Source organism: Mustela nigripes, chromosome 14 (genome assembly GCF_022355385.1).
Source record: "Mustela nigripes isolate SB6536 chromosome 14, MUSNIG.SB6536, whole genome shotgun sequence".
Lineage (NCBI taxonomy): Eukaryota > Metazoa > Chordata > Mammalia > Carnivora > Mustelidae > Mustela > Mustela nigripes.
Genome location: NC_081570.1, coordinates 35,252,598 through 35,280,355, shown reverse-complemented (window position 1 = coordinate 35,280,355; position 27,758 = coordinate 35,252,598). Strand labels below are relative to the sequence as shown.

Sequence of the window (27,758 nt, the reverse complement as noted above, 5' to 3'; positions counted from 1 at the left end):
GGCACTTAAATTTTTTCCTAAGCACTTTCATATGCTTGTATTAGATTCTCATGATGACATTGTGAGTTATATGGATCAGGAGTTATAATAACTATTTTATAGGTAGGAAAACTCTAATCCCAGAAGGAAAATAATGTTGATGTAAACTGATAGGTTCTTACTGTCATATGGGGGTGACAGGAAGTGGAGATGGACTTACTGAATGGTTGTAGAAATAACTGATTAGTTGATTTGTCCAAAGGTAATTAGTTATTAAGAGGCAGAATTGGACTAAAATTCAGATCCCCTAACTGCTCCCCCTTTAGGTTCTCTGGTTGTTTGAAAATTCAGTATCACCCCCCCAAAATAGGTATTTAAGAGCTTAATGTTAAGCTTAGAGGAATTTTTCCTTTTTTCTTTTATGAAAGGAGAAGGAATATAATATATCATGTAAGGTTTGAATAAATTCATGATCTCCTTGGCAAAAATTTTTCAGCTCCTGTTCTGTATGAGGCTCTTTGACTCAGATGCTGCAGCTTGTTAGTCTAACGTAATGTAGTGGTAAAGAACATGGACTCTGGGCTAAACTGCCCAGAGTTTGAACCCTTAACTTCTAACTTCTAAATGCCTTTTATAAAATGAGAATAAGATTATACTTAATTCATACGATTATGTGCAGATTAAATGAGATAATTGATGTTAAGTTCTTAGACTAGTGCATGGCACAAAGTAAGCACTATGTGAATAAATATTAGCTGTTACTACTGTTGTTTTGTTGCTGTTGTTACTATTATTACTCTGACTCTTATCACCTCTATATGAATACATTTATTTGCTCCTTTTTTTTTTCTTCCATTTCATGGGTATGTAAAAATGATGAACAGCCAAATTTATTGAAAGAGTACATCTTCACATAGTTTCTCCATAGCCTTATCTTCTTACTCACTCCTCAGTTCACTTGGTCTTAACTCTGGTATTTTTTTTTTCCAAAGATTTTATTTATTTATTTGACAGAGATCAAGAGGGAGAGCACAAACAGGGGGAGGAGCAGGAGAGAGAAGGGGTGAAGCAGGCTCCCCACTGAGCAGGGAGCCGGATCAATGTGGGACTCTATCCCATGACCCCGGGATCATAACCTGAGCTGAAGGCAGTCACTTAACCAACTGAACCACTCAGGTGCCCTTAACTCTGGTCTTGACCAACTGCTGTCGCCATAGTTACCAATGATTTCTTAGTTGCAAGTTCAGTGGACAATTTTCCTGCTCACTTTACTCGAAATGTAGCATTTGATACTTTTCGTGGTCATTTCCACTTTGGAATATTCTCCTTTGCTTCAATGTTAACATTTCTTTTTTTTTTTTTAAAGATTTTATTTATTTATTTGACAGAGATCACAAATAGAGAGGCAGGCGAGAAAGGAAGGGAAGCAGGCTCCCCGCTGAGAGCCCAGGACGCCGGGACCATGACCCAAGCCAATAGCAGAGGCTTTAACCCACTGAGCCACCCAGGCGCCCCCAATGTTAACATTCTTGTTTGGTTCTTCCTCTGCCTGCTCTTTTAAATGTTACTATTCCTTAGGATTCTTTGAATTTCTCACCTTATATGTTAACCCCTGAACAACTTCATACATCCTGAGGCGTCAGTGACTACTTCAGCTCATTGCTACTGCCTCCTAAATGTTGGTCTCTAGCTCAGACTTTGTCTAAGCTCTTTTTAGGACATCTCCACCTTGGCTGTCCCACAAGCGCTTAAGCTCAACATGTCCTAGCCGACCTCACTATTTTTAACCTTGCTGCTCCTTCTAAAAACCTGTCTTTTTGTCTGTTTTGTGGCTATTAATAATGGCATCCAGGAGCCTGGGATCAACCTAGAGATTTTCATTGCTCTCATCCCCCCAATCCAGACTGTCATCAAGTTTTGTATGTGTCTGTTTTCAATTCTGCCATATAAGTATATCTTGAATCTTGCTCTGTTCCAGTGTCTCCTCTGTTGGCTTCACTGATGCACCCTTCTTTCACCATGATTATCGCAATAATTGCCTATTTACCCATTTCCATAATCTATCTAACCCATCGATCATACGATTGCTTAATAAAAAAATCTTTTCTTTGAAAAGTAAAGATTAGTATTTTGCTCTTATTTTGGACTTACTTTGGTCTGATAGATGGGATAAAGTCCATATATCTTAGCAAAGTATACTGGCCTCACCTGTTTCTACTCTTCATGCACTCTGGCCATATTGAGTAAATTATTTCCTGAATGCACCTGGCACTTAATCTATAACTTTGCATATACTGCTCCCTCTGTATGCATTGTCTTTCTTTCCTGTTCCCCCAGGTCATCCTTTTGATTCCTTATTTCCTCTGTGCAGCTTCCTCTGACATGCCCAGATTGACTTTGTAACTTTATCCTCTGAACTCATAATGCTGTTGTACCTGTACAAAGCTATGTTTTAGCATTTACCACATGATACTGTTTGTACCACTTAATAGATTGTCATCTCCGCAAAGGAAAGGGCCTCTGTGTGTAGCACCTACCATACTGCCTGTGCACCGAATAAACCCTCAGTAACTTAAAAAAAATTAAAAAACATGGAATCTCTATTCTTTTTTTTTTTTTTTTTTAATGGAATCTCTATTCTCTGGGTGTTTATTCTCTAACAGTTTCACCACCAGCCTAAACACTCCTGACAAATGGTGGCTGGGTTTTTCCTTTTGTTTTGCAGTATATCAACTCTGGAAACCTGGAGCAGTTGCTAGACAGTAACCTGCATTTGCCCTGGACTGTGAGGGTGAAACTGGCCTATGACATAGCAGTGGGCCTCAGCTACCTTCACTTCAAAGGCATTTTCCATCGGGACCTCACATCTAAGGTATGAAGGCCTTCCTTGCACAACTCTTTGAGACACTGTCTTCCAGTCACTACTGAGCTTTGAAATGATGATCTCATATAGATTTATCATTTAGTCACAGATAATATAACTTACTACTCTGTACAGCTAGTCCTTAGAAAGCCAATGTTGGCTTACAGCAGGTACCTTTTAGTGTTGAGCCAGGCAACATATATATCTTAAGAATCTTAATCCTTGACCCAATCTGAATGAGTGTTGCAGGAGCAGGTGACATGGGAGGGTTAAGAGATTCCTCTCCTATAGGAGTGACAGCAGTCATTGCAAATTGGGAGCCTGCGTCGTAGAGTTCTCTTTCACAGCCTTCAGGAGGTAGCTCTGAACTGAGAGCAGGAGTTCACTGCTTTTGTCATTTGAGTGCAGGTTTTGAGGGCTATAATGTACTGACCCATTTTCTATCTGTGTGATTGAGTTTCTGCCCTTCTGCCAGTTCTTCTTTGGCATCAGCTAGTCTCTTGCTGTCCAGATTGCTGTGTGACTAGGTTAGAAAATAGTTGCTTTTAGAGGAAGTTGGCCATGCTACAAGGCAGGCACTTCAGGGCCAAGTGGCCCAGGACACCACCATAACCAGGCTTATATAAATAGTATTGTTTGATCATTGTTGTGGGAACTATAAGCCATCTAACAGGACTTCTGTGCAAGAGCTGATTTAAAGTCTTCTAGAGAGGTATAGAGGAGTTTTGTACATATCCAAGAATAGCTGTCATTTCATTCTCCACCTGTAACACCTACACATGCATACATATAGACATGCATACCAGACTCCTGTACCCCTTCTGTCATGAAGGAGGGGTGAGGGAGCTTGTTATAAGATGAAGTTTGCAAAGGGGACACAAGCAAGCTGTACTCTCAGAGCCAATAAGGCCTAGAACAATAAGTCCTTGGTTACCTCACACGACAGCTGTTCTTCTGTTCCAAACAGCAGTACTGCCCCTAAGGGAACTTGGCGATTGGCTTATAAACTACTGCAGAGAAAAGAGCTTTAGGGAGGTGGATGTGGGGCCCCTGGGTGTGGCAGGGCCTTTTGTAGTCAGCTGCACTGTTAAGATGGCAAGTGTAGGAACGGCTTGGGTGGCTCAGTCGGTTGGGTGTCTGACTCTTGGTTTTGGCTCATAAGTCATAAGACCCCTTTGAGTTTCTTGTCAGCTCAGTCCCCACAGTGGAGAGCTGAATGTATGATTAGTGTATGCCTTTGACACATATGAAAAGAAGCCCAGTTGTTCAATTATCTGCCCAAACTTTCAAATAAACATTTGCTAAGCCATTTCTGTGTGTCTGTGCTAGGTTTGAGACACAGAGATGAATGGGATCATTCCGTCACTGAAGAGGCAAACATAGAGTCTCTCAGTTCTAGTGTGATGAATTCTAATAGGGGAGCGGACACAGAGGAACAGAAGCCAGGCAGCTGTAGGGCCTACGCTCCTTTTTGAGCCTGAAAATCAGAAACCTTTCCCCTCAGGGAAGTCTGTCTGAGCCTCCCTTATGTCTGCAGCTTACTCTAGGCAAGGATACACCCCCCCACACACAGAGCGAGTAGGGAGGGCCAAGGGAGAGGGAATCTTTTTATTTTTTTAATTAACATATAATGTATTATTTGTTTCAGGAGTATAGGTCTGTGATTCATCAGTCTTACACAATTCATAGCACTCACCATAGCACATACACTCCCCAGTGTCCATCACCCAGCCACCCTATCCCTAGACCCCCAACAACCCTCAGTTAGTTTCCTGAGATTAAGAGTCTTTTATGGTTTGGGGAGAGAGAATCTTAAGCAGGCTCCATGCCCAGCATGGTGCCTAACGTAGGGTTCAGTCTCAGAACCCTGAGATTATGACCCTGAAATCAAGTTGGACACTTAACCAACTGAGCCACCCAGGGCGCCCCAAAGACACTTTTGAATAAAGCATTCTTCGTTCTATATGTAGTGGACCTTATATTCCACACAGCCTGAAAACTGGTCTGGCTTCTTCAGAGCCCCACAGTGGTCTGAGCTTCATATTTGTATTCTGTAGCCACCTACTTATAATTGGGCCATGTCCAAGTTGGGTGAGAAATGCAAGCATTGTACTAGATGCCTTTGGACGTTTGAGATAGTGGCTGGAGTCCCAAATGAAGGGGTTTTACGATATTGCACATAGTGCTGCCTTCTCCACGGCCCCTGGCCCCTGCTGCTCTCTTAAGACTACATTGCTCCTGCCATGACCTTGCTGAAGCCTACATTGCTTCATTATAAAAGGGGAAAGCTTTTCAGCCTCTTTCTGGGGAGGGCAGTGTCATGTGAGAACCCTTAGGAGACCTGGGTCTTTACCACTTACAGTTGTAAGCTTATTTTTCTCATCTTAAATGTAAAAATCTTAGATCTGCTCACCTGACAATGTCGTTTTGACTGTGTTTGTGAAAAATGTTTTGTAATCTTAGGGTGCCATATAGACAGAAGTAGGCAATCTTTCCCTTACCCAAGGGGCTAGGAAGTATTCTCTGGGCCATCTCTTTCTTAAGACATCACTGCTTTCCTGAAGCTTATAGTCTCTAGCCATGGGAAGGGACTATACAGACTTTATAACATGGTAGATGGGTAGAGAGGGCGATGCATAGGATGCTTTGAAAAAAGGGTATTTAACCCAACCTGAGGGTACAGAGAAGGTTTCTCAGAGGAGATGGGGGCTGAACTGAATTTGGAAAACTGAATTATACTTACTAGTTTAGTTTAATTATTATCAGTACACATGCTGGAGGTCATATTCTAGACCAGAGCAGACACAGGGAATTGCACAAACAAAGGCATAGTGGCATGAACTCTATGATGTGCAGACTGGGAGGGAGGAGTGGTAGGGAATAAGAGTTGAAAAGAGAGGACTCTGATCATATACTGTGTGGCTTATTTAATCTTCTAGATGGGAAATGGAGAAAGCGACTCAGCTTTTTTGAGATATACTTCACATAAAACACAACTTACCCTTTCAAAGTATGTATTTCAGTGGCTTTTAGTATATTCAGCCACCACCACTATCTAATTTCAGAACTTTTCTTCATCCCAGAATGAAAGCCCCACACTCTAGTCCCTTCTCTCTTCAGCCCTGGGCAACCACTGATCCATTTTCACTTTCTATGGATTTGCTTATTCCAGACATTTCATATAAATGGAATCATACAATATGTCATTGATGGCTTTTAAATAGGGGAGTAACACAGATTTACATTTTACTAAGGTCATGCTGGCAGGAATGAGGAAGGTGAATAATAAAGATCAAGCCTGGACCAGGCCAGGGAGACCAGTTACAGGAGTGTTGCAACATTCAGGGGAGGAATGAGGAGGACCTAATGCAAGGGTAGTGGGAATGAAGAAGGAAGGACTGATTTGGAACATATTTATTATTATTATTATTATTATTATTTTTAAAGAGTTTATTTATTTGTCAGAGAGACAGAGGCAGAGAGAGCACAAGCAGGGGGAGCAGCAGAGGGAGAGGGAGAAGCAGACTCTCTACTGAGCAGGGAACCCGATGTGGGACTCCATCCCAGGACCCTGGGATCATGACCCAAACTGAAGGCAAGATGCTTAACTGATTGAGCTACCCAGGTACCCCTGCATGCCCAGTGTTAATATGATTCCTGAATCACATAAAAAAGTGTTGAAAGAAGTAATCAGCAATGTCAGCAGCAGAAAGATCAAGTATATAAGAACTAATTTTGTCTATTGAAATTAATGCCATAGGGGCGCCTGGGTGGCTCAGTGGATTAAGCCGCTGCCTTCGGCTCAGGTCATGATCTCAGGGTCCTGGGATCGAGTCCCGCATCGGGCTCTCTGCTCAGCAGGGAGCTTGCTACTCTCTCTCTCTCTCTCTGGCTGCCTCTCTGTCTACTTGTGATTTCTCTCTGTCAAAATAAATAAATCTTAAAAAAAAAAAAAAAAGAAAAGAAATTAATGCCATAGAAGTCATTGTATCCTCTGGGGAAACACACAGCAGAAACCGATGAGGAATGAGTGGGAGATAAGGAAGTGAAAACAGCAAGTGTGGCCAGCCATATCTCACTAGCCTAGACCCCATTAAGGGCAGGGTCTTAAGAGCAGGCTGGGAGTTTCTGATAAATCCCACAGGGGCTAATCCAGCAGGGTTGCTCCACATTTTCCTTATCACCTCAGATATAGGCTCCAAAAGTCTGGCTCTTTTGGTTTGCAGTATCCCATCTTTGTCTTTGGCTCCCGTGCCAGCTATTGGCTGTGAGAAGCTGTACAAGGTGCAGGAGTCACCCTCTAGATGAGGGGCAAACTGGGTAGCTTTGTCCCATATTGTGAGGCCCCAATCATCCCTGCCTTAGCCATTTCTCAGCTGTTCACAGAAACTACTGTGAAGTCACTTACCCCTACGTGGGTGGTTTGCAGTGAGGACAGTAGATGTCCATGAATGTGAAGCTGGGGCAGAAACTGCACAGCTTTGACAAGGACAGTGTACTGTGGCCATATTCTTTTTCCCTTACATGCTGCTCCCAGGCTGAATTTATGGGGCTGTTTCTGAGGGCTATAAAGCAAATAGTAAGTAGGACTTTAGACTGAGCCTTGGAGACAGGAGCCTGAGTTGTTGGTGAAAAGGGAGGAGCAGGGAAAATAACGTGACTGATCTGAGCTGATACTGCCTCACAAGCCTGTGTCTTATAGCCTGGGCTTTGGCTTTTCAATAGGCAATAGCTGGCCCAGGCCCATCCTCTCACAGTGATAGTTGGGGGGCTCAGGGGTGCTGAGGCAGCACGACTTGATGGGAGGGCCAAAGCCATGGCAAGCACAAGGATGGTCCTGGTTGGAAGCCAGGTATGGTGCATGTCCATCTGGGACCCAGGGTAGGAGATGATGAAATCAGAGGCTCCTTCCAGCTCAGGGAGAGAATAGTATGATCACATTGAGGCCAAAGAAAGTCATTCCTACCTGCGGTGGAGGAAGGAGGTGATGTGGCTCTGCCTCAGCAACTGCATGCCAAGCCCAGTGAGGAGGGAGGGAGGGCAGGTTTGGGTCAGATAGGGCCTTGCTGGCCCCAGAGATGTCCCTGAGCCCAGGATCCCTACTCTCTCCTGCCTCTGGAGAAAGGGGGTGGAGGGAGGTGCCTCCTGAGTGGGTGTGTAGGGCTATTTTGAACGCAGCTGTTTGGGGAGAGCTGGTTGCTGATTTGTGTTTATTTACAAGTCATCTGGGTTCATCCTTTCTCTTGTTCAGTGAACACATCCTGAGCCTCTGTCACCAGTTGAGTGCTGTGAGAAGGCAAGGCCTGAACTAGAACCTGTTCTCTGCTAGACTGGCAGAGAGGAGGAGTTAAAGGAGTTGAGAAGAGAGTGTGGTAATGACAGGGTGGAAAGGTCACTTTTATGTATTTTAAAATACATAAAAATACATGGAAAGGAGAGTTGGGAGAACATTCCAAATGGAAGGGAACTGTATAAGCAACAACAAAAAGCTTGAAGGAGCTATTCAGGCTTTAGGAGTACAGGTTGTCTGTGACAAGTTTGGATGGAGATTTGAGCATAGGAACAGCATGGGGAGGGGGTAGGTCAGTTGGTTAGAGTCAGGTCATAGACTGAGAGGAAGCTGGTTGTGATCCTGTGGGCAGTAAAAGATAGTGCAGGCCTGAATGTTTGTTTTACGCTTACATTACTTGGCAAGGTCAGGCTAGTGTTTGGCTCTGCATTCTGAGGAAAAGAGAATGGAAGGCCAGGGGCCTGATAGTCTGTCTTCCTCTACTAGATTGTAAGCTCCAAGAGGACAAAGATGTTTGTTCACTGAGGCTTAGTATATAGAAAGCAAAGATAAATATTTGTTGGAAGCATATGAATCTTAGGGCAAGAACCCAAGATCCAGGCCTGAGCCATCTCCCATGGGTGACAGAGCCCCCAAGTCTGACCACTGGGGTCAGCTAAGAGTGTTGTTTCACCAAGGAGGAGAGCCAGGGTGCCCTGTGGCAGGGAGGGGTGGTGGTAACCTTATGGCTGGGTGGTCCCCCTTCTGAGCCACATTGTTTTCTTCTTTGGGAACCCTAGAACTGCCTGATAAAGAGGGATGAGAATGGTTACTCTGCAGTGGTAGCTGACTTTGGCCTGGCTGAGAAGATTCCTGATGTCAGGTGGGTAGTCCTAATTGGTACTGGGGTCACAGAAGGGACCGAAGCAAAAGCAAAGCTCCAGCTTCTTCCCCAGAGGCCAGAACTTGGTCACAGCTCAGTCCCAGCTTCCTAAATGTGGTCAGTTTTAGTGCCTTCTAAGACGTCTCCCCTTCAGGGAGAGGAGTTCCCAGTGGTCAGGTATCCCATTGCACCAGCCAGTGGCAAGCTCATTTTCCATATAATCTCCCCTCCATCCCCACCCCACAGCAGGGGAAGTGAAAAGCTGGCTGTGGTGGGCTCACCATTCTGGATGGCACCTGAGGTTCTCCGAGATGAGCCCTATAATGAAAAGGTGAGTCTGGGGATCCCGGGGCCTGGTACTCCTTAGAATCCACTCTTAGCAGAAAGTATCCAGGATCAACCTGTATGTTCCGGGTGGGGAGCTAAATCCTGCTAAGACCAGGGCTGGTACTCGGCAGCTGCCCGGTAAATGAACTGAATGAAATGCAGACAGTAGGGCGCAAGCCTATGCTGGTGGACCTGAGGGGCAGAAACCCCACCTCTCTCTCCACTGAGAAGGAAACTCATTGAGGTCTCATTACCCACCAGGCGGATGTGTTCTCTTATGGTATCATCCTCTGTGAGATCATCGCCCGCATCCAGGCTGATCCGGACTGTCTTCCCCGCACAGAGGTGAACTGCAGGCATAGGGCACAGTGCCAGTGGGATGGGGCTGGTTTTGAAGCTCTGGAACTGTTGGTCCCAGGGTGGAGTTGCTGGAACTGTGTTGTTACTTTGGGGCAATTCTCAGCCTCTCCTAAGCAGGCCAGGATGGGTGGAGAGATTAATGACCGGTCTTCCGTGTCCCCTCCTTACCATACCTATCCACAGAACTTTGGGCTAGACTATGATGCTTTCCAGCATATGGTGGGAGACTGTCCCCCAGACTTTCTGCAGCTGACCTTCAACTGCTGTAATGTGAGTATCTCCCTCCCCTCCCCCCAGCTTTGGTCAGGAGCTGGCTGAACCCCTTTCATCTAGTTAGGACAGGCTGCTAATTAGCTTCATGAGGAGCCTCCTTTTCATTGATGAATAGCAGTGCCCATGGCCCCTCCTCCACGCCTCCAGAACCGTGGACCAAGAGGAGGAAAATTGCTGTGTTATACAGTCCTCAGCCTGTAGGGTAGACTCACTGCCTCTTGCCCTGGATATCAGTAGAACTCAGTAGTCAGGTTTCAGTTGGACTTTGGGTCCAGCTGGCCTTAAGGCCCATGGGAAGGGCTTTTGATAGCCTTCATTTTATACAGCTCTGGGGTCTGGACCTACCTGTCATGACCAAGGGGTAGCTGGGCTTTATCCAGGTAACTCCCAGAAACATGTTAGCAAAAACAGAACAAACCAATGTAAGCATACCCTTTTGGATAGTTCTGTGCCCATCAAGGGGATAAGACACACACTGAAAGGGTGCTGATAGGAGTGGGTGTAAGACAACAGCATCTTCCCTAACCTTAGCTCTGAGAATCACCCTCATGGTCTGGGACCTTTAGGAAAGATCTCTTAGCTGCATATCTGAATCTTAGAAGATGCCAGAAACAGACTCAAATGCCATCCTTGGGGTGGAAGATAGGAGGACAGGGCTAATGGTTGGTGTGGATGACTACAGATGGACCCCAAACTGCGCCCATCCTTCGTGGAGATTGGGAAGACCCTGGAGGAAATTCTGAGCCATCTACAGGAAGAAGAGCTGGAGACAGACAGGAAGCTGCAGTCCACAGCCAAGGGTAAGAGATTAGACCAGTGTTCCACGTGACTCCAAGGGAAGAAATTAGGATTTGGGGCCTTCTTCTCTAGGGCTGATTATAGGATCTCACATCCAGGAAAAAGGCAGAGGGACAGGGGATGATGGAAAAAGTACTGGACTCTAAGAAATATGACTCGGCATATGGCCTCTCTTGAGTTTTCTCATTGGTTAAATGCTTTGTGGCACAAGGTGCCACTTCTGTTTGTTATGACTAATGTGAGTAAGCCTGTTTTGACTCATTGTTTTTCAGGACTCTTGGAAAAAGGACCTGGGGTGAAGCGACTGAGCACACTGGATGACAAGATCCCTCCCAAGTCCCCACGCCCAAGACGTACTATCTGGTTGTCTCGAAGCCAATCAGACATTTTCTCCCGTAAACCCCCACGTACAGTGAATGTCTTGGACCCATACTACCAGCCACGAGATGGTGCTGCCCGCATCCCCAAAATCAACCCTTTCAGTGCACGCCAGGACCTCAAGGGTGGCAAGGTCAAGTTCTTTGACCTGCCCAGCAAATCTGTTATCTCCCTGGTATTTGACCTGGATGCACCAGGGCCCGGAACTCTGCCTGCGGCTGACTGGCAGGACCCCCCGGCCCCGCCTGCTCACCGGTGGCGTTCTTTGCCTGGTTCACCAGAGTTCTTGCATCGAGAGTCCTGTCCATTTGTTGGCCGAGAAGAATCACTATCTGATGGGCCCCCACCACGCCTCAGTAGTCTCAAGTACAGAGTGAGAGAGATCCCGCCATTCCGAGCCTCTGCCCTCCAAGCTGCTCCAGCCCACGAAGCCATGGACTGCTCCAGTCCCCAGGAGGAAAATGGTTTGGGGCCCAGGCCCCAGGGGGCCAGTTCATGCCTTGCAGGTGCTTCTGAGGAAATGGAGGTAGAAGAAGAAAGGCCAAGAGGCTTGGCTCCAGTCCCCTTCTCTGTCTCAGGCATAGGCCTGAAAACCCAGGGAAAACAGGATGGGTGAGAGGGGTTAGTCCCCAGTTCACCTTGGGGGTGGACCTTCATTTGAAGCCACAGGGCCCCCCTGGTGCACAGCCTCAACTCTTCCCTGCAGCCTATAGAGCAAGCAGGCCAGGCCAGGCTCAATCTGGGGGCTCCAAGTGCCCAATGGCTGTGTATGAGAGGGGAGGCAACAGTGAAAGGCCTTCCCAGGCAGGGCCAACAGCTGATACAAAGCTTCTGAAATCCAGCAAGGAGCTCTGGCTCCCACCCAACTCCCACTGCACTTCCCCAGACAGGACCAGAGGACTCTTAGTTCTGGTTTGAGCTGGCAGGCAGCTAATACCCCAGGTTCTTCTCCCACCCCAGGTCTGTCATATAAGCTACTGGATGGAACCTGGAGCTAACCAGGAAGCCATAAAAGGCATGGCTATTTCTCAGACTTGAAGAACGGGGAGCTTCTTGCCAGGACGTCTAAGACACTTGAATAATTGCTGTTTGCACTTACTGCATGGTCAGACCACATCACTACATTTCTATGCAAGGGGAGGGTGAGGCAGCGTGGTGGTCATGGCTCTTAGCTAACCTATTCAAAGATCTTTTCCAGTTGATTAATCTATTTTCATATTTATGAAGGAATCTTAATGTTCTGCCCCAGAAACTTTCAACCTTGTGGTTGGGAGTGGGGCCGGTTTTGTAGGCCTCAGGGCCTGCTCTATGTATTTGTCAACATGTGATACACCCAGGTGGTTAAATGGCTTATGCACAGGCGGATTTTCTTCCCTTCCTGCTCTGGCTGGAGCCACGGGAACAGTCTGTCCTTACAGAGCCGCAATAAGAAATAACCAAAGATGAAGCTGGTCAAATATTTTCATAACTTGTTTCTGTTGATTTTTTGGTAATACTTTTTCCCAAGACACTTTCAGATTTAAAAATAAATAAAGTCTGTGTTACAGGTGCTGGTCAGCCTCTTTACTTGTACCCTTGTTCCTTACCCTCTAGAGTAAAGGAGGTGGTCCAGTCCAGGACCAGCCCCAAACCCCCAGCTCTGTAGAAGGTGGGAGTAGAACATTTACAGGTTAGAGGAACCCAGACACCTCTGTTCCACTCTCAGTTCTCTTCCTGGGCCTTGAGTGCTAGGCGAAAGTTGGGTCAGCTGCTGCCCCAAGCCAGCTTCATCTTCTGGTTGTGGGCTTTGGAGGATCGGGAGAACTGGCTCTTGGCCACTGTAAGGGGTACAGCTTTGCCACTCAGGTATACCTTGTTTTGGCATTCAGGTAGCCAGGGTCCAGAGCTACAGAGCTGGGGTCCTTGGCTCACTGCCACATAGGCCATCACGTAACCTGTCATAAAGGCATCAAAACCAGCCCGATGCAGTCCATCCCCAGGCACTGGGTGAGGACCGGCTTGACTCCCTGGCACTTCTGGGGCAGCTGTATCAGCTGTTTCTGGCCCTGCTGTTTTAAGGTCCAGCTCCAAGTCATTTTTGTGACCTTGCTCCAAGCCAGGCTGGGTCCTAGTCTCATCCTCAGCTACCTCTTGCTCCATTTCTTCAGCCTTGAGGCCATCGCCACAGACCTGCTTCACTGGAGGACAATCCTCAGTTTCCTCAGAGGTCTGTTTCCCAGGCAGGCCCAACAAAGCCCTCCGCCGTTTCTCCCTACGTCGCCGCCGTCGCCGCTTGTCCTCCACCACAGCCTCATCGGTGTCAATGATAAGATCAATATCATGAGACCGAGGACACTGTGGTCCCAGGGGGCACCAACCATAGGCCTAGAAGTAGGAAAAGGCTTAGAGAGGCGTTCCAGGCATCAGAACCTCCCCTCCCCCAAGAAATGGGTGGGTGCTCTCACCGAAAAGTTGTCACAGACGCTGGTGGAATGAGGGCGATGGGTTGCAGGGGGCATGCAGCAGCGGTAGTCGATATGGGCCCTCATGCTGGAAGGATAGTTGCAGAACTCCAGGGTCAGGTGTGGGCTGCCAGCTGCCTGCTGCTTCCCATTTTCCCGCTCACTGAAACAGCATAAGAAGGTATTGGCCCACTAGCATATAAACTCCAAGAGAATAGGGTTTTTGTCAGTTTTGCTTACTGCTGAATACTCAGCACCAAATACTGTGCCTGGCACATGGCAGACACTCAATAAATACCTTAAATGAATGAAATAGTCAGGCTTATACCAGGCCCCACCCCTAAACCTGAACCAGTTCCTCACCATTTCCGGAAAACATATTCTAGGTAGGAGGCCACAAAGCGCGCATGAAACTCAGCAGCATATTTGGTGTCATAAATGCCGGCTGGAAACATTTCACACAGGTCAGCAGTGAAGGTTCCCAAGCTCTCGGGCAGGTGTGCATAGAAGTTCTGGTACAGGAACACCAAGTCTATGAGACCGTTGTGTAGCACCAGGGGCCGGCGGGCCCGGATTAGCTCCAGGAACAGTGTCCTCACTGACTGGCTCTGACTCTCATCGCCCTAGGTGGAAAGAAAGGGATCATAGGGAAGGACAGTCCTGTAGGGAGCCTCTTTTGCACAACATTTATCCCTGGCCCCCTATCTGGAAAGTTCTCGCTCCCTACGCTAGTCTATTGGGGATCAGGCTTGTTTCCCTAGCCTTATCCCTAGTGATTTCCCATACTCCCTAAGAAGCAGATCCTCTCCCTGTACCCAGACCAGTTAGGAAGAAATGAAATCACAGAAGGGGCAGTGTCGAGGTTGGAGACCTACCTTGTCATTGCCTTTGTGGTACGGGATACCCTGAGCATACTGTCGGTTGAAGTTGAAGCCATGCTGTACCAAGAACTGCACAGACTTTGGCTCTATCACATACTCTTCCATGCACAGCAGGGTCAGATTGAACACCTGAGCCAGGTAGGAGTGTTCGCCCTGAGAGAGAAAGGATCTGCTACATTAGGATTTGGGATAGAAATACCGAACACCTGATGTTCTCCGGGATCTCAACCCTCTTCCCCGCGGCCACAGAGCAGGGATGGGAAGATCAGTCCATACCTTGTCTGGCTGCTGCTTGAAGCAGGCAAGGCCCAGGGAGAGAACAGAACGGGTCCTGGCTGCATGACACACGGACTTGTAACGTTCCTCGATGCACCTTGGGGTTGGGTTTAGGGGGTGGCTGTAGCTGGAAGTTAGCCCTCAAACCACCCAGGACTGTGACTTCTACTCCAGGGATGAAGTCTGCCCCTCCTGCCAAGGCTGGCATTAAGATCAGGGCTTATACTTACTGGTTCAGCAAACTCTTCCTGTCCCCAAGCCCACTCAGTTCCTGGGAGTGTGTAAAGGGAGAGTCTTGTGTCAGGTTCCCAGCACCAGCCCTTGCACAGCTACCTGCCCTCCCCATTCCCCTGCCCTTACCGTGTCCACAGCCACGAAGCTTGCAGTCTTTATGGCCAGCAGGAGGGATGGCCACATCTCCTTGAAGTTGTCACTCTGCACATCCACCACGGGCACCTGGACTGCTAGCTTCTCCTCAGATTTTGTGCTTTTGCTGACACCGCCTGAGGCTAAGGAGAGAGCGTGGATGGTAATGCTGGGGCAGGGGCCCGGAGCAACAGGTACCAAGGTGTAGGCCATGGCTCGGGGTGGAACGTTGGGGGGCAGTTTCCATTAGGGCAAGAAATAGCACCTCTGTCCTCCAAGCCTTTGTATCACATGCGCTCTACACACAGGCCTAGGGGTGAGCAGTGCTCTGAATTTGGGGGGAAAAGGCCGGCGTCTTCAGTGGTTTACGTCAGACTTTGGGAAAACTGCTTCTTCCCACAGCACCACAATCTTTAGAAGTGGAACGCTGGATAAACGATCTGTGAGGTTCCTTCTTCCCACATCCCGCAGGAAATCCTTCTCAGGGCTTGAGGAATGCGACTCCTTTAATGCCTCCCAAAGCTCCATAGTACTGTTCCCACGGGGCCCCAGGAGCCACAAGCAACGGTAACTAGTACCCTCCAAAGCCTCATAAATAATTTCTCAAAGCCAAGCTCCCAATACATTCCACTTCCTTCGGACCCGCGCCACGCAGCAGAACCAGGACTCTAGACTACACCTCCCGACACGCCCCTACCCGCCCCGACTGCTCTCAACGCGCCAGGCTCTCGCAGCCCGAACCGCGCTGCCCGCCGGGATTTGTAGTCTCCTCGTGGCTGGCTTAGAAGGAAGAGCTGGTCCTCTAAACGTTAGTTTCTACAGCCGAGAGCCCGAGGCCTTCCCCTCTCCGGTGCGCATAGGGTTTTAAAGCGGGAAGCCCCCGGAAGCCACTCACCGTCAGGGGCCGCTGGGGCTGAGGCTGCGCCATCGCCACTGTCGGCGGCCATGACACCGCGCGCCCTCGCCTGAGTAGTTGGTGGGTACGCGGAGCTTCCGCCTGCCTGCTCTCCGCGCGGCTCTGGCGGTGGGGGACGGGGCGGGGCCTCGCCCTCCGTGTCGCCGACGGGTCGGACTTCCGTTCACACCTCCCGGGTCTGGCACGGATGGGGGCGGCCCGGCGCGCGCGGGGACCTATTGGCTGGCGCCGTGCGGTCGGAGCCACGCCCCCGGAGCACGTCGGAAGCCGGGCGCGGGAGACTGAACGGGAGGTAATGCGTTCTCTGTGTTCTCCGGGCGGGAACGCCGGCGGCGGCTTTATGAGGTCTTCATCCACGCGGCCCCGGGGTGGGGATGGCAGTCCCCAGCGGCTGGGAGGCTGCCCGGGCCAGCCTGAAGCGCGCCCAGGAGTTAGGCTCAGACAGGGCAGTGTAGGGAGAAAGGATCTAATGGTAATAGGTAAATTCACAAGCAGAATGGAGACCTCACTTCCAGAAGTGAAAAGGCGGGTAGGGGGACTCGAGACGAGGCTGCCAGAGGGGTTAGAGCCACCGACTGGCAGGGAAGCCTTTGCAATAATCCGGACAGGAGGTACAGTTGACCTCCAGGGTGATTGCACTTGAATCCTGATACCGTGAGCCCTTACCAGAGGCCAGTTCTGTCTCCTGGGCTCTGGTTCCCATCAAGGAGTCTCAGCCCTTTCTTTATTTACTGTTTCTAGTTCATCGTCAACCTTTCTCCACTGAGTCTTTTTCATCATTAGTTAGTATCGTTTGGATTTCTCCCATTTTAGTATACGTGCTGCCGAAGCGAGCACTGGATTTCTCCCATTCTAAAGAAAGAAACCTCTTACTATATTTCATCCGGTTAATTAACTCAACAGTGCTTGTTGTATACAACTTACCTGGCACTGTGCTCAGCACTGGGAACTCAATAGTCAACAAAATAGACTCAGTCTTTGCTCATAGAGTTTTGTAGTCAAGTCAGGTAAGCGGGTACTGATCAATGAAACATAAATAAATGTGAAATTACAATTAGTAGGGACGCCTGGGTGGCTCAGTTGGTTAAGCAGCTACCTTCTGCTCAGGTCATGATCCCAGCGTCCTGGGATCGAGTCCCGCATCGGGCTCTTTGCTTAGCAGGGAGCCTGCTTCTCCCTCTGCCTCTGCCTGCCACTCTGTCTGCCTGTGCTCACTATCTCTGACAAATAAATAAATCAAATCTTAAAAAAAAAAATTACAATTAGTATAAGAGGGAAAAAATGAAGAATTACATAAGATTGTGAGACTAGGGGAAGGGGGCTGATTTGGACATTTAAGTCAAGACCTGAAAGAATGGGGTGACTGGGTGGCTCAGTCAGTTAAGCATCTGCCTTTGGCTCAGGTGACGATCCCAGCCAGGGTCGTATCGGGCTCCCTGCTCAGTGGGGAGACTGCTTTTTTCCTCTGCTGCTCCTCCTGCTTTGTTCTCTCTCTCTGTCAAATAATTAAATAAAATCTTTAAAAAAGGGGGGAGGGGGAGAGACCTGAAAGAGTAAGGAACTGTTAGGTGAAGAACAGGGTAAGAGCTGTCCAAAGAGAGAAAAAGGATTGGGTGAGATGTCAAGGCGGACAGATATGTGGGGGATTGAAGCAACTATTAAGGCAAATATGGCTGGAGCATAGTGAGTGAGGGGATGAGGCAGGTGGGGATCTTTGGAGCCTACAAGACTATGTTAAGAGGATTGGGTTCTCAGAGCAATGGGTGTGAGAGCCAAAGTCCTCATTGCTTACAAGGTACTTAGAGATCCTGTGCCCCCTACCTTCTTTACTTCTTTGACCTCCTCTACTGCTCATCCTTCCTGGGTCCATTCTAACCACACTGGCTTCCTTAGTATTCTACAAACACACCAGACATCTTCCTTAGGGCCATTGCACTAGCTCCTTTGTAGGATGCCTTTGGCGAATTCCTTCAGTTGCCTGAAATCACTGGTCAAATATCACTTTAATAAGTCCCACCTTGACCATGTGCTTTAAAATTGCAACATTCCAGAGGGCACCTGGATGGCTCAGTCTTAAAACGTGTGCCTTTGGCCGACATCATGATCCCAGGGTTCTGGGATTGATACCCCACCTCCCCAATCACACCAGGCTCTCTGCTCAGTGGGAAGCCTGCTTCTCCCTCTCCCTCTTGCTGCTCTCTTGCTTGTGCTTTCTCACTCTCTCTGTCAAATAAATATATAAATTAAATCTTTAAAAAAAAATAGAATCGCAACATTCCACCATCACCACTCCTTATCCCCTTCGCCTACTCTACATCTTCTCTTTGTGTTAGTATTTATCAGTTAACATCCTATATAGTTTAATTATTATTGTTCCCCCCTCCCCGCATTAGAATATAAGCTCCATAACGACAGGAACCTTTGGTGTTTTATTTACTGAAGTTTCCAAGTACTTAAAACTGCTTAGCACATAGGCACTACATAAATATTTACTCAGTGAATTAGTAGGAAGCCATTGAAGGTTTTAAGTAAGAAAATGAGACGATCGTGTCTTTTTTTTTTTTTTTTAAAGATTTTATTTATTTATTTGACACAGAGAGATCACAAGTAGGCAGAGAGGCAGGCAGAGAGAGAGGAAGGGAAACAGGCTCCCTGCTGAGCAGAGAGCCCGATGCGGGGCTCGATCCCAGGACCCTGAGATCATGACCTGAGCCGAAGGCAGCGGCTTAACCCACTGAGCCACCCAGGTGCCCCGATCGTGTCTTAAAAGACGGCTTTACTCCTTGGAAAATAGATTGTAGGATGAATTATGGAGTTAATGAGTTTGGTGACCATAGGTTGGCTCGGAAAGGAAGGAGAGTGGGTTTTGTAAAAGGGATAAAGGAGCAGGACCTTGAGCTCAGCGCATTTGGGAGAGACCACTATTTCCTATCCGGAGGAGAGGGAGCGGGAGAATGCAGGTAAGTGCAGAGGACAGGAAGCTTGTGCATTCACTTTTCTCTGAAGGAAGAAGGAAGCTCTTGATGAAAATGAGGTGATGAAGTGAGGTTTTAAGAGTCTGAAGCAGGGGGGCGCCTGGGTGGCTCAGTGCTTTGGGCTGCTGCCTTCGGCTCGGGTCATGATCTCAGGGTCCTGGGATCGAGCCCCGCATCAGGCTCCCTGCTCCGCAGGAGGCCTGCTTCCTTCTCTCTCTCTCTCTGCACCTGCCTCTCTGCCTGCTTGTGATCTCTGTCTGTCAAATAAATAAATAAAATCTTTAAAAAAAAAAAAAAGAGTCTGAAGCAGGGGCTCAGCGGGGACTGGTGGAGCACAGCACAGGAGTGCAGTCTCGGGAGGCAGACCTTCTGGGTTTGGGTGCACAGGTTGGTTCATCTCCAGAAGCCTCAGTTTCCTCATAACTGCAGTGGAGATGATACAAGCATATACCTAATGACGTTGTCTGGAGATGGAGGGGGAAATCGCTTAACTTAGCATTGGGTCTGGCACACGGTAAGCCCTTACTAACCAAAAGAACAGTAAGGGAGCGATGAAGATCAACCAGATACATTTCTCATTACCAGTGGGCAGCCAGCTTTGGTTTACTACATTAAGAAAAGATTAGGAATAAAAATAGCACATCCGCTCCCACCACCACTGCCACCACCCCAACTTGCCATCTGCTCTCAGGCCAATCTTTTCCCATCTCTGATCCTTGGTTTCTCCTTTCTGTAGAAAGGAAGTTTGGACTACATGATGGCTCAAGGCTGTTTCTTGTGCTGCATCTCTACCAGATAAACTTCTGCCCGCTGCGTGCTTCTAGACACACCTCCTGAGCCCCTGTCCACACATAGAGTCACAGTGAGCATCCGGGATACACAGGTGTATCCTGCCCAGCCCAGCCCTGGTCTCTTTTGCGTGTCTCCAAGATTTCGCTTATGTTGGTCTCTCTGAAGTCACTTGCAGAAACTCAGCCCTGCTGGTCATCCCTCAGTGCCACAGCCTGCCAAGAGCGAACCCATGAGCATCTGGAGAGTGAGGAAAGCTAGACACTCTATCATGAGGATTGCAGAGAGGGAGGTGGCTGTTATACCCATTGTGGGGCCCCAAGATTCAGCCTCGTTGTGACTGACCACTTTGGGCTTTTCTCTTTAGGCCATCATGAAGAAGCCACGAACAGCTGTGAGGAGTCATCACAGGAAACAGGCATCCCACCAGGAGGGAAAAAAGAAGTGTGTCCTTAGCAGCAGTCGGGTCAAGCCTTCTACCCCAAATGGTGAGGAGCTCAGTCCTAGTCAAAGACAAAGGTGCTGGATTCATTGGCCATGAAAAGGAGGGAGATTCGGGCTGGGAAAGGAGCACAGTTATGTGTCAGGACCTTACGGGACTAATTAAGGTCTCTTCTGACTTTGCTGTGTCACTTTGGGATGATTGCCCTGAACGGCTGCTTTCTTACCAGTGAAATGGAGTGGTTGTCTGTGCATTTCCTTCCTCTTGTGGCTTTCATGGGATCAGTTGAGCTTATGAGCCCGAAAATGTCTTGTAAATGGGAAAGCCCTGCACATGTATACATTATGCTTGGCCGAAACTGTTGGGTGTTCATTGTGACCCAGAGTCAAAGAAGGTGGTGGTACCACCCTGGGAAAATTAAGGCTGGCAATCTGGCTCAGGTTACATACAGCTAGAGAATTCTGATCTGATTTCAGATCCAAAGCTTAAGCAAGGGGTTGGGGGTAGGGGACACCCTAAGTGGGAGCATCCGGGCTGCAGTGCCCTGGGTACCTGGTGCACGGCCTAGGCAGGGATGATACCTGAGTTTCCTGTGGTCCCAGCAGACTTGGCTAGGCGGCAGAAGGACGTGGTGTTGCAGGCCTTCTCCCCGTACCATCTCTTCAGAGACACAGCTGAGGTCACAGTCTTTCGGGAGAAGCTACTGAGCTGGTACGACCGAGAGAAGCGGGACCTACCCTGGAGAAGGCGGGTAAGCAGGCGAGGGACAGGGAGAGCAGGGTGGGAGGTGGATGCCCAGCGGTCTCCATACTGACTCCTTCCCTGGGACTGCTTTGGCAGGCGGAGGGGGAGGTGGACCTGGACAGGCGGGCATATGCTGGTGAGTGCATGTCTTGGGACCTGGGCTGCTTTGCCTGGATGCCTACTGGTCTGGGGTCTAGGGGCTGTGTGCTGGGAACAGGGCAGGTTGGCCACGCCCTCATGCCAACCCCTCTCCCCCAGTGTGGGTCTCAGAGGTCATGCTGCAGCAGACCCAGGTTGCCACGGTGATCGACTATTATACCCGATGGATGCAGGTGACTCCAGGGAAGGAAGGGGAGGGTCATGAGCCAGACCCCAGAGAGAGCCCAGCCTTTGGGGTAGGGGTGAAGAAGGTTTCCTCCACTTCCCTTGACTTTGAGCTTGCTCCTTTTTGTTTGCCTTCGAGCTATAGAAGTGGCCAACGCTGCAGGACCTGGCCAGTGCTTCCTTGGAGGTAAGAGTCATCCTGGGGTTGGGGGAGTTGGGACAAGTGAGGACTGACCACTGATCTCTCTGCTCTCACCCACAGGAGGTCAACCAGCTCTGGGCGGGCCTGGGCTACTATTCTCGAGCCCGGCGGCTGCAGGAAGGAGCCCGGAAGGTGAGGGAGTGACAGGGGGTAACAGGTAAAGGGGTGAGGCCCAGGGCCTCAGGTGTTTCATAACCTAGAGCCTCCCCGGTCCTCACAATCAGGTGGTAGAGGAGCTAGGCGGCCACGTGCCACGTACAGCAGAGACCCTGCAGCAGCTCCTGCCTGGCGTGGGGCGGTACACAGCTGGAGCCATTGCCTCCATTGCCTTTGGACAGGTGAGTCCCCAGCCCACCCCGGCCTGGTGCGTGCCCATCCTTCTTCCTCCCAGTACAGGCTAACTCCTAGATTCCTTTGTGCCAGGCAGCCGGTGTGGTAGACGGGAATGTCGTACGGGTCCTGTGCCGAGTCCGAGCCATTGGTGCGGACCCCAGCAGCACCCTCGTCTCCCAGCATCTCTGGTAGGATCTCGGGGTCATGGGGAGACCGGGAAGGGTATCTCTAAAGTGTCTCTGGCTCACAGCCACGTTCCCTTGTAGGAGCTTAGCCCAGCAGCTGGTAGACCCTGCCCGGCCCGGGGACTCAAACCAAGCGGCCATGGAGCTGGGGGCCACAGTGTGCACCCCGCAGCACCCACGCTGCAGCCAGTGCCCAGTGCAGAGCCTGTGCCGTGCACACTGGAGGGTGAGCCATTTGGGGAAGGGTCAGGCAGGGGCCCTAGAGGGCAGCCCCTGCTGCATGACATCTGCCTCATGCCCCTTAGGTGGAGCGGGAACAGCACTTGGCCCTGCAGAACCTGCCAGGCAGCCCCGACGTGGAGGAGTGCGGTGAGTGCCAGCCCCAGCCCTTTACTGCAGCGTTGGGGACCTGCTTGTGGAAGCCTCATTCCAGTTTGTCCTACACCCCGAATAAGACTCTGCAGAGCTGGGCCCTGGCCTGCTTTCAGGGCCTAGCAGCACTTGAGGCTCTCTCTTCCCAGCTCCCAGCACGGGGCAGTGCCAGCTGTGTGCGCCTCCCATGGAGCCCTGGGACCAGACACTGGGAGTGACCAACTTCCCCAGAAAAGCCAGCCGCAGGCCCCCCAGGGAGGAGTGCTCTGCCGTCTGTGTTCTGGAGCAGCCCAGGGCCCGTGGAGGTCCTCGAATTCTGCTGGTGCAGAGGCCCAGCTCAGGTAGCTAGATCCTCGGAGCCCAGGGTGGTGGCAGGAGCACCAAGGGGGACACGAAGGCGTTGACAGCTAACGCCTGGCCACACCTGGCTGCCCTTTCTCTCAGGTTTGCTGGCAGGACTGTGGGAGTTCCCCTGTGTGACTGCAGAGCCCTCCAGGCCATGTGAGCACCAGGCCCTGCTGGGGGAGCTGCAGCGCTGGGCTGGGCCCCTCCCAGCCACCCACCTCCAGCACCTGGGGCAGGTGAGGGACCCAAGGGAGGGGCAGGGGTCTTGGCTTCTGTGGGCACATTCATGGGCCTGTTTCAGCCCCTTGGTTCTCCCTCCAGGTGGTCCACACCTTCTCTCACATCAAGCTGACATATCAAGTATACAGTCTGGCCCTGGACGGGCACACCCCAGTGACCGCCACGCCACCTGGCGCTCGCTGGCTGACCCGCGAGGAGTTTCACACTGCTGCTGTGTCCACCGCTATGAAAAAGGCACTACTTGTGTTGTCTTCCTTGTACTTTTTTGTGTTTCCTGTATGTTCTTTGTGAACCTATTACCATGTAAACAGAGAAACACAAAAGCTATTTTAAACAGGTGTGTTGTGGGGGGCATGAAGTTGAGAGACCACAGGGGTTTGGCTCTTTGGGGTTAAGATGCCAGCCCTGTGCTCTCCCCGTCTCTCCTTGGCTAGGTGTTCCGTGTGTATGAGGGCCAACAGCCAGGCACCCGCAAGGTAAGTCTCTTTGGCCCTCACCCAGCCATCTTTCCCCAGCCCTGAACCCACGGGTTTTCAGTGAGTTAAAGGACACGTGCTTGGGTGAACATTATCCCCTCCAGACTTCGCTGTGGGCAGCCAAGTAATAGTTCTTCCCTGGAGACCTTAGAGCTTGGAATCTGGGGTGGAGAATAAGAACAAATGATGGAGACAATAGGGTCACAGGTGTGTGAAAAATGCTTGTACTAGGTTTTGTGGTTTATGAGAGTTTTCCATTCTGTCTGGGAGGCAAAGATCAGGAAAGGCTGCTTAGAAGCAGCAGCTGGTAATCTGGTTTTAAGAAATGAATCATTATCTCCAGGTCTGGAAGGGGAGTCTGCAGCAAGAATGTTCCTACAAGAGTAGTGTGAGCAAAGCTGGTGTAACTCAGAGTGCTGCGCGCAGGGACACATTTGATGGGCAGGGCCTGCGCAGGCCAGTCAGGGCCAGGGGCACCAGGCCACGAAAGCATTTTTGGTGGAGAGAGAAGTCCGATTTGTATCTTAGGGAGAGTACCTTGGGCTGCCATTTAGAGTTGACTGAAGGTGTAGATAATGGAGACCAGCTGGAAGCTTTACCGCATTCAGACAGGAACCTGAGCTGTATCAGTGCCGTGGAGGGGGGGCAGGAGAGGACAGTCTGCTGCCCCCCGAGTGGCTCCTTCCTTTGACTTCTGCACAGGGTTCCAAACGGTCCCCAGTGTCTACTCCATCCAGCCGGAAAAGGCCCGGCCCGGGCCAGCAAGTCCTGGATAATTTCTTCCGGCCTCACCTCCCCACGGATGCACCCCACCTCAACAGTACGGCCCAGTGACGCCTCTGCAAGCCCCCACTTCCTGAGAATCCGTTTTTGGCTTTTTTTTTTTTTTAAATAAAGTACTTATTTTTATAGTCCTTTTGGAGACTTTGCACCTCCTCCCTAGCCCACTCATTCTTCTCCTCAGAGGGGCCCGGAAAGTGGTGAAGTCCTGCACTCCCAGCCCGCACTCCCAGCCAGCCCGGGGCAAATGGAGGTGAGTGTTCTGTCCCGAGTGATCGTCCTCCCCCAGCCCCCAGGAGAGAGGAAGAAAGCAGCTGCAGTGGGCCCCCTGCCCAAGGCCTCCCCACCCACAGAGGCTGCTCCCTAGGGAGAAGGGAACCGGGAGGATTTGTTGTCTTAAATTCCTACCTTAAACACTAAATTTATTTCTGTATTGTTTCATATGTAGTGAAACAATACAGCGAATCAAGGGTTAATAATCATAAAATTGGGGGATATGGTGGAGAGAAATGGGATCAGAGAAGGTCACAAAGATGGTTCAAAAATATCGGTAAGTTCTATTTCCTACTATAATTCCTTTATCATTCTTTATGTTAGTTATAGAACATATGTTATATAAGAACATTTCATGGTTTAAAAAAAAAAAAAAAAATCCCACCTCTTTGGACCCCAGTGAGAGCTTCAAGTTCTGGTAGGTACCGAAGACATGGTGGCTGTACCTGGCCCCTGGAGACAAAGCCCTTCACCCCAAGCCTCTGCAGGTGTTTCTCAGTTCAGCTGGCCCTGTGCTCCAGTATAGGAGGCTGAAACCAGCAGCAACCTTCCTCAGGCTTCCCATTCCCTGGTGGCTTGCTCCTGCACCGACTGCCATAGGGCCCGGATGTTGCCCTGGCCAAAGCCTGTGGCCCCCTGCCTCTGAATCAGCTCCAGGAAGAAGGTGTCCTCTGGAAAGAGAGACTTGGTGAAGACCTGAAGCAGAAACTTGCCTTCATCGCCATCCAGCAGGATCCCCTGTCGGGCCAGCAGGCTAGGCTCATGCCCAGCAGCTAGGATCTGCCTTTCCTTGCCTGGCTGTTCGTAGTATGCCTCAGGGGGAGCCAGCAGCTGGCCCCCAGCTGCTGCTACCCGCTCAGTGGCTTCTACAATGTTCGGCGTGTAGAGCCCCACGTGCTGCAGTCCTGGTCCCCTGTGCCGGGTCAGGAACTGCTCCACCTGGTCCTGTCCACTAGAAGCCCCTGGTAGGGTCTCAGCCAGCACGAGAGTGGGGACAGCACTGCCTGGTGGGGTCTGCAGGGCCGTGAGCTTCAGTCCCCCTCTCCCAGATCCTGCTGTCACCTCGAGGCCTGTCTCGGGGTCCTCATCTGGACTCAGTGGCAGGTGGTGAAAATCTAGGCAGTCGTGGAACCAGCGCATCAGTGTGGGGGAGCTGCCAGGGATGCAGGCCAGGGTCAGGTGGTCCACGTGGCTGACCCAGCTCGGGCTGGCTGCAGAGGATACGGGCTGGAATCCTGGGAGGAAAGGCCCTCGGACGCCCGCACGCTCCAGGAGTGTCAGGCTGAGGTTGCCGGCAGGCGAGCGGACCACAGCGTAGGTGGCTGTGCCCTGCGTATCCCTCACGCTAACCGGGGGCACCGGCACGCTGCAGCCCTGCGCGACCAATGCCCGGGCGGCAGCGCCCGCGTCCGCCACGTCGAAACACAGGTTGGTGGCACTGGGCACAGCATGACGTGGGTCCAGGCCGTACAGCGGCTCCCCCAGCCCTGCGCCCTCGTTCACCAAAAAGACCGCGTCGCCGCTGCGCAGGGCCAACTGCCGCCAGCCTTCTGCCTCCCGCACGGCCAGGGGCTGGAAACCGAAGAGACGCTGCAGATCCTGGGTCAGGGGCTGCCCCGCCGGCACGTGGAAGGCAATGTGGCACAGACGACGGGCGTGCACGGCCATGGCGGTCCGGGTGATGACCCTGGCTTGTCCTTCCCCCTAGTAAGGCCGCTCACCTGGCTTTTCAAGACTCCCGGACTCTCCGTCCCAGGTTTGTCGTCAGAAGCCAGTGGAGTCCAGTTTTGCCCTCAGAGCGCATTCCTCGCTCTTTTCTGAGGAAGTCACAGACTCACCCCTTTGGGGCTCGCGGTTCTCCGCCACGCCCTCTCCAATCCGGGGCAGCGTTGGGACCACGCGGTCTGCGGGGCCAGTGGTGAAAACCACGTGGAGCCAGAGCCGGGGTGCAGCCGGAGGGAGGGGGCGGCGCCAGGGACCGCGGCTCACACTCTCCTCCTCCCACGCAGACCGTGTCGCCAAGGGTACAGCGGGGACGCAGGACTGCCCTTTCCCAGAGCCTGTTTATGGGCCATGCCCTCGGGCACCGAGCCTCCCTACTCCCACCGCCCCGGAGACCACAATAGCTGCCTTCACTTGGTGCCAGCGGCCGGGCTTTCTCTCCTCCCCTAAACTTAAGAGCAAAGGGAACCAATCCTAGCTGGGGGAGGAGCCAGAATTCCTAACCGCTTACCCCCGCCCCTGCCCCAAGCAAGGAATTTACCAGTGTCAAGTTTTAGCTTAAAAATTCTAGAGAATTTTGCCTTTGACGCGTAATGTTCCTTTAAAACTTTAAAAATATCAAAATTTGTTTTTACATATTTTCTTTCCCTCCCCAAATTGGTCCAGAGAAACTGATGTTATAGGAAGCTAGGTCATTTGTATGGCTCCTACAAACCTCTTTCTCTCTGTTAGTCTCTCAACTGCGCCTCTTTCTTCAACCCCACTTCTCTCTCAACAATCTTTTGACCCTGACCCAAGCCAGATTTGGAGAAAAAAACCGGTGGCACATGACCTGAAAGAAACAGCTGCATTAGTGTCCTTTCTCTCCCTCCTGACCCTAAAGGACTAGAACTCAAGCCCTCCTTGTAGCTTCCTGACTGGGTATTGGGCCAGAGAAGCTTTCTATAGGCTTTTCTGGGCTTGAGACCCAGAATTGTGTGAGATCACTGGATTGAGTAGAATTGAGTAGATAATAGGAGTCTTCTGAGACTTCAGCGGGTGGCTCTTGGAGGGTTTGGGAAGGGCACTTCAGGGGTAAATGGCACAAGCAAAAAGGTCAGGAATGCGAGCCAAACCCTCAGAGGAGCAAGAGCATAAGACTGGGGAGACATCTGGGATAGATGCTATGGTTCCAGGCATTGCAAAGGAGATTCCTTTGTCAGGGAGCAGATATAATACCATTCAGTATTACGTCATTGTCAAGTTCATTGGCAAGAGGAAGAAGGTTGTGATGGAGGCACAGGGCTGAGAAAAAGAGGTCTGGCTGCGTGTTTAGTCTTGCAGTCAGGTAGGCAGTACCAAGAAGCTGATCAGCAATGGTAAAATACACTTGGTGCTACTCTGCAGACTAATAAATTGGAGAACATGGGTTCTAAAAGCTGGATAGACCCGGGTTTGAAAACTACCTCCAATATTTAGTAGCTGTATGACTTGGAGCAAGTTGCTTATCTTCTCTGAGACTTGATTTTTTCCTCTGTAAAAATGGGAATAATAATAGTACCTACTT

General features: G+C 50.4%; 4 protein-coding genes across 11 annotated transcripts in view; 2 read left to right on the top strand and 2 right to left on the bottom strand.

Annotated features, from left to right (window-relative positions):
- TESK2 (testis associated actin remodelling kinase 2) overlaps positions 1–12,680 on the top strand; it is a 133,137-nt gene extending 120,457 nt beyond the window's left edge. The window contains exons 5-11 of the mRNA XM_059374567.1: positions 2,705–2,851; positions 8,912–8,994; positions 9,241–9,325; positions 9,583–9,666; positions 9,865–9,951; positions 10,637–10,754; positions 11,025–12,680. Of these exons, the coding sequence (XP_059230550.1) occupies positions 2,705–2,851; positions 8,912–8,994; positions 9,241–9,325; positions 9,583–9,666; positions 9,865–9,951; positions 10,637–10,754; positions 11,025–11,746 (1,326 nt within the window). The 3' untranslated portion in view covers positions 11,747–12,680. The remainder of the gene's footprint in view (positions 1–2,704; positions 2,852–8,911; positions 8,995–9,240; positions 9,326–9,582; positions 9,667–9,864; positions 9,952–10,636; positions 10,755–11,024) is intronic.
- Positions 12,579–16,075, bottom strand: TOE1 (target of EGR1, exonuclease). Of its 3 annotated transcripts, none has more exons than XM_059374574.1 (8): positions 15,990–16,075; positions 15,089–15,237; positions 14,959–14,999; positions 14,729–14,825; positions 14,447–14,605; positions 13,935–14,194; positions 13,575–13,734; positions 12,579–13,494 (listed from the first exon to the last, which is right to left on the bottom strand). In XM_059374574.1, exons 1-8 carry the CDS (start codon positions 16,039–16,041, stop codon positions 12,874–12,876), a joined length of 1,539 nt encoding a protein of 512 aa, XP_059230557.1. In that variant the 5' UTR covers positions 16,042–16,075; the 3' UTR covers positions 12,579–12,873. The 3 variants fall into 3 exon arrangements, with proteins under 3 accessions (XP_059230557.1, XP_059230559.1, XP_059230558.1); XM_059374576.1 differs by lacking the exon at positions 15,990–16,075 and adding an exon at positions 15,360–15,771; XM_059374575.1 differs by lacking the exons at positions 14,729–14,825; positions 14,959–14,999.
- Positions 15,981–24,355, top strand: MUTYH (mutY DNA glycosylase). Of its 6 annotated transcripts, XM_059374569.1 has the most exons (18): positions 16,215–16,302; positions 19,722–19,847; positions 19,943–20,021; positions 20,142–20,262; positions 20,819–20,967; positions 21,057–21,096; positions 21,219–21,292; positions 21,430–21,471; positions 21,547–21,618; positions 21,711–21,824; positions 21,910–22,007; positions 22,086–22,230; positions 22,310–22,373; positions 22,526–22,717; positions 22,821–22,957; positions 23,043–23,195; positions 23,396–23,437; positions 24,140–24,355. In XM_059374569.1, exons 3-18 carry the CDS (start codon positions 20,007–20,009, stop codon positions 24,269–24,271), a joined length of 1,590 nt encoding a protein of 529 aa, XP_059230552.1. In that variant the 5' UTR covers positions 16,215–16,302; positions 19,722–19,847; positions 19,943–20,006; the 3' UTR covers positions 24,272–24,355. The 6 variants fall into 6 exon arrangements, with proteins under 6 accessions (XP_059230553.1, XP_059230554.1, XP_059230551.1 ...); XM_059374570.1 differs by lacking the exon at positions 16,215–16,302 and adding an exon at positions 15,981–16,070 and having other exon boundaries at positions 19,722–20,021; XM_059374571.1 differs by lacking the exons at positions 16,215–16,302; positions 19,722–19,847; positions 19,943–20,021 and adding an exon at positions 16,026–16,070.
- Positions 24,356–24,749: 394 nt separating this feature from the next.
- On the bottom strand, positions 24,750–26,743 carry HPDL (4-hydroxyphenylpyruvate dioxygenase like). The gene has a single exon (XM_059376500.1). It carries the CDS (start codon positions 26,156–26,158, stop codon positions 25,043–25,045), a length of 1,116 nt encoding a protein of 371 aa, XP_059232483.1. The 5' UTR covers positions 26,159–26,743; the 3' UTR covers positions 24,750–25,042.
- Positions 26,744–27,758: the final 1,015 nt, after the last annotated feature.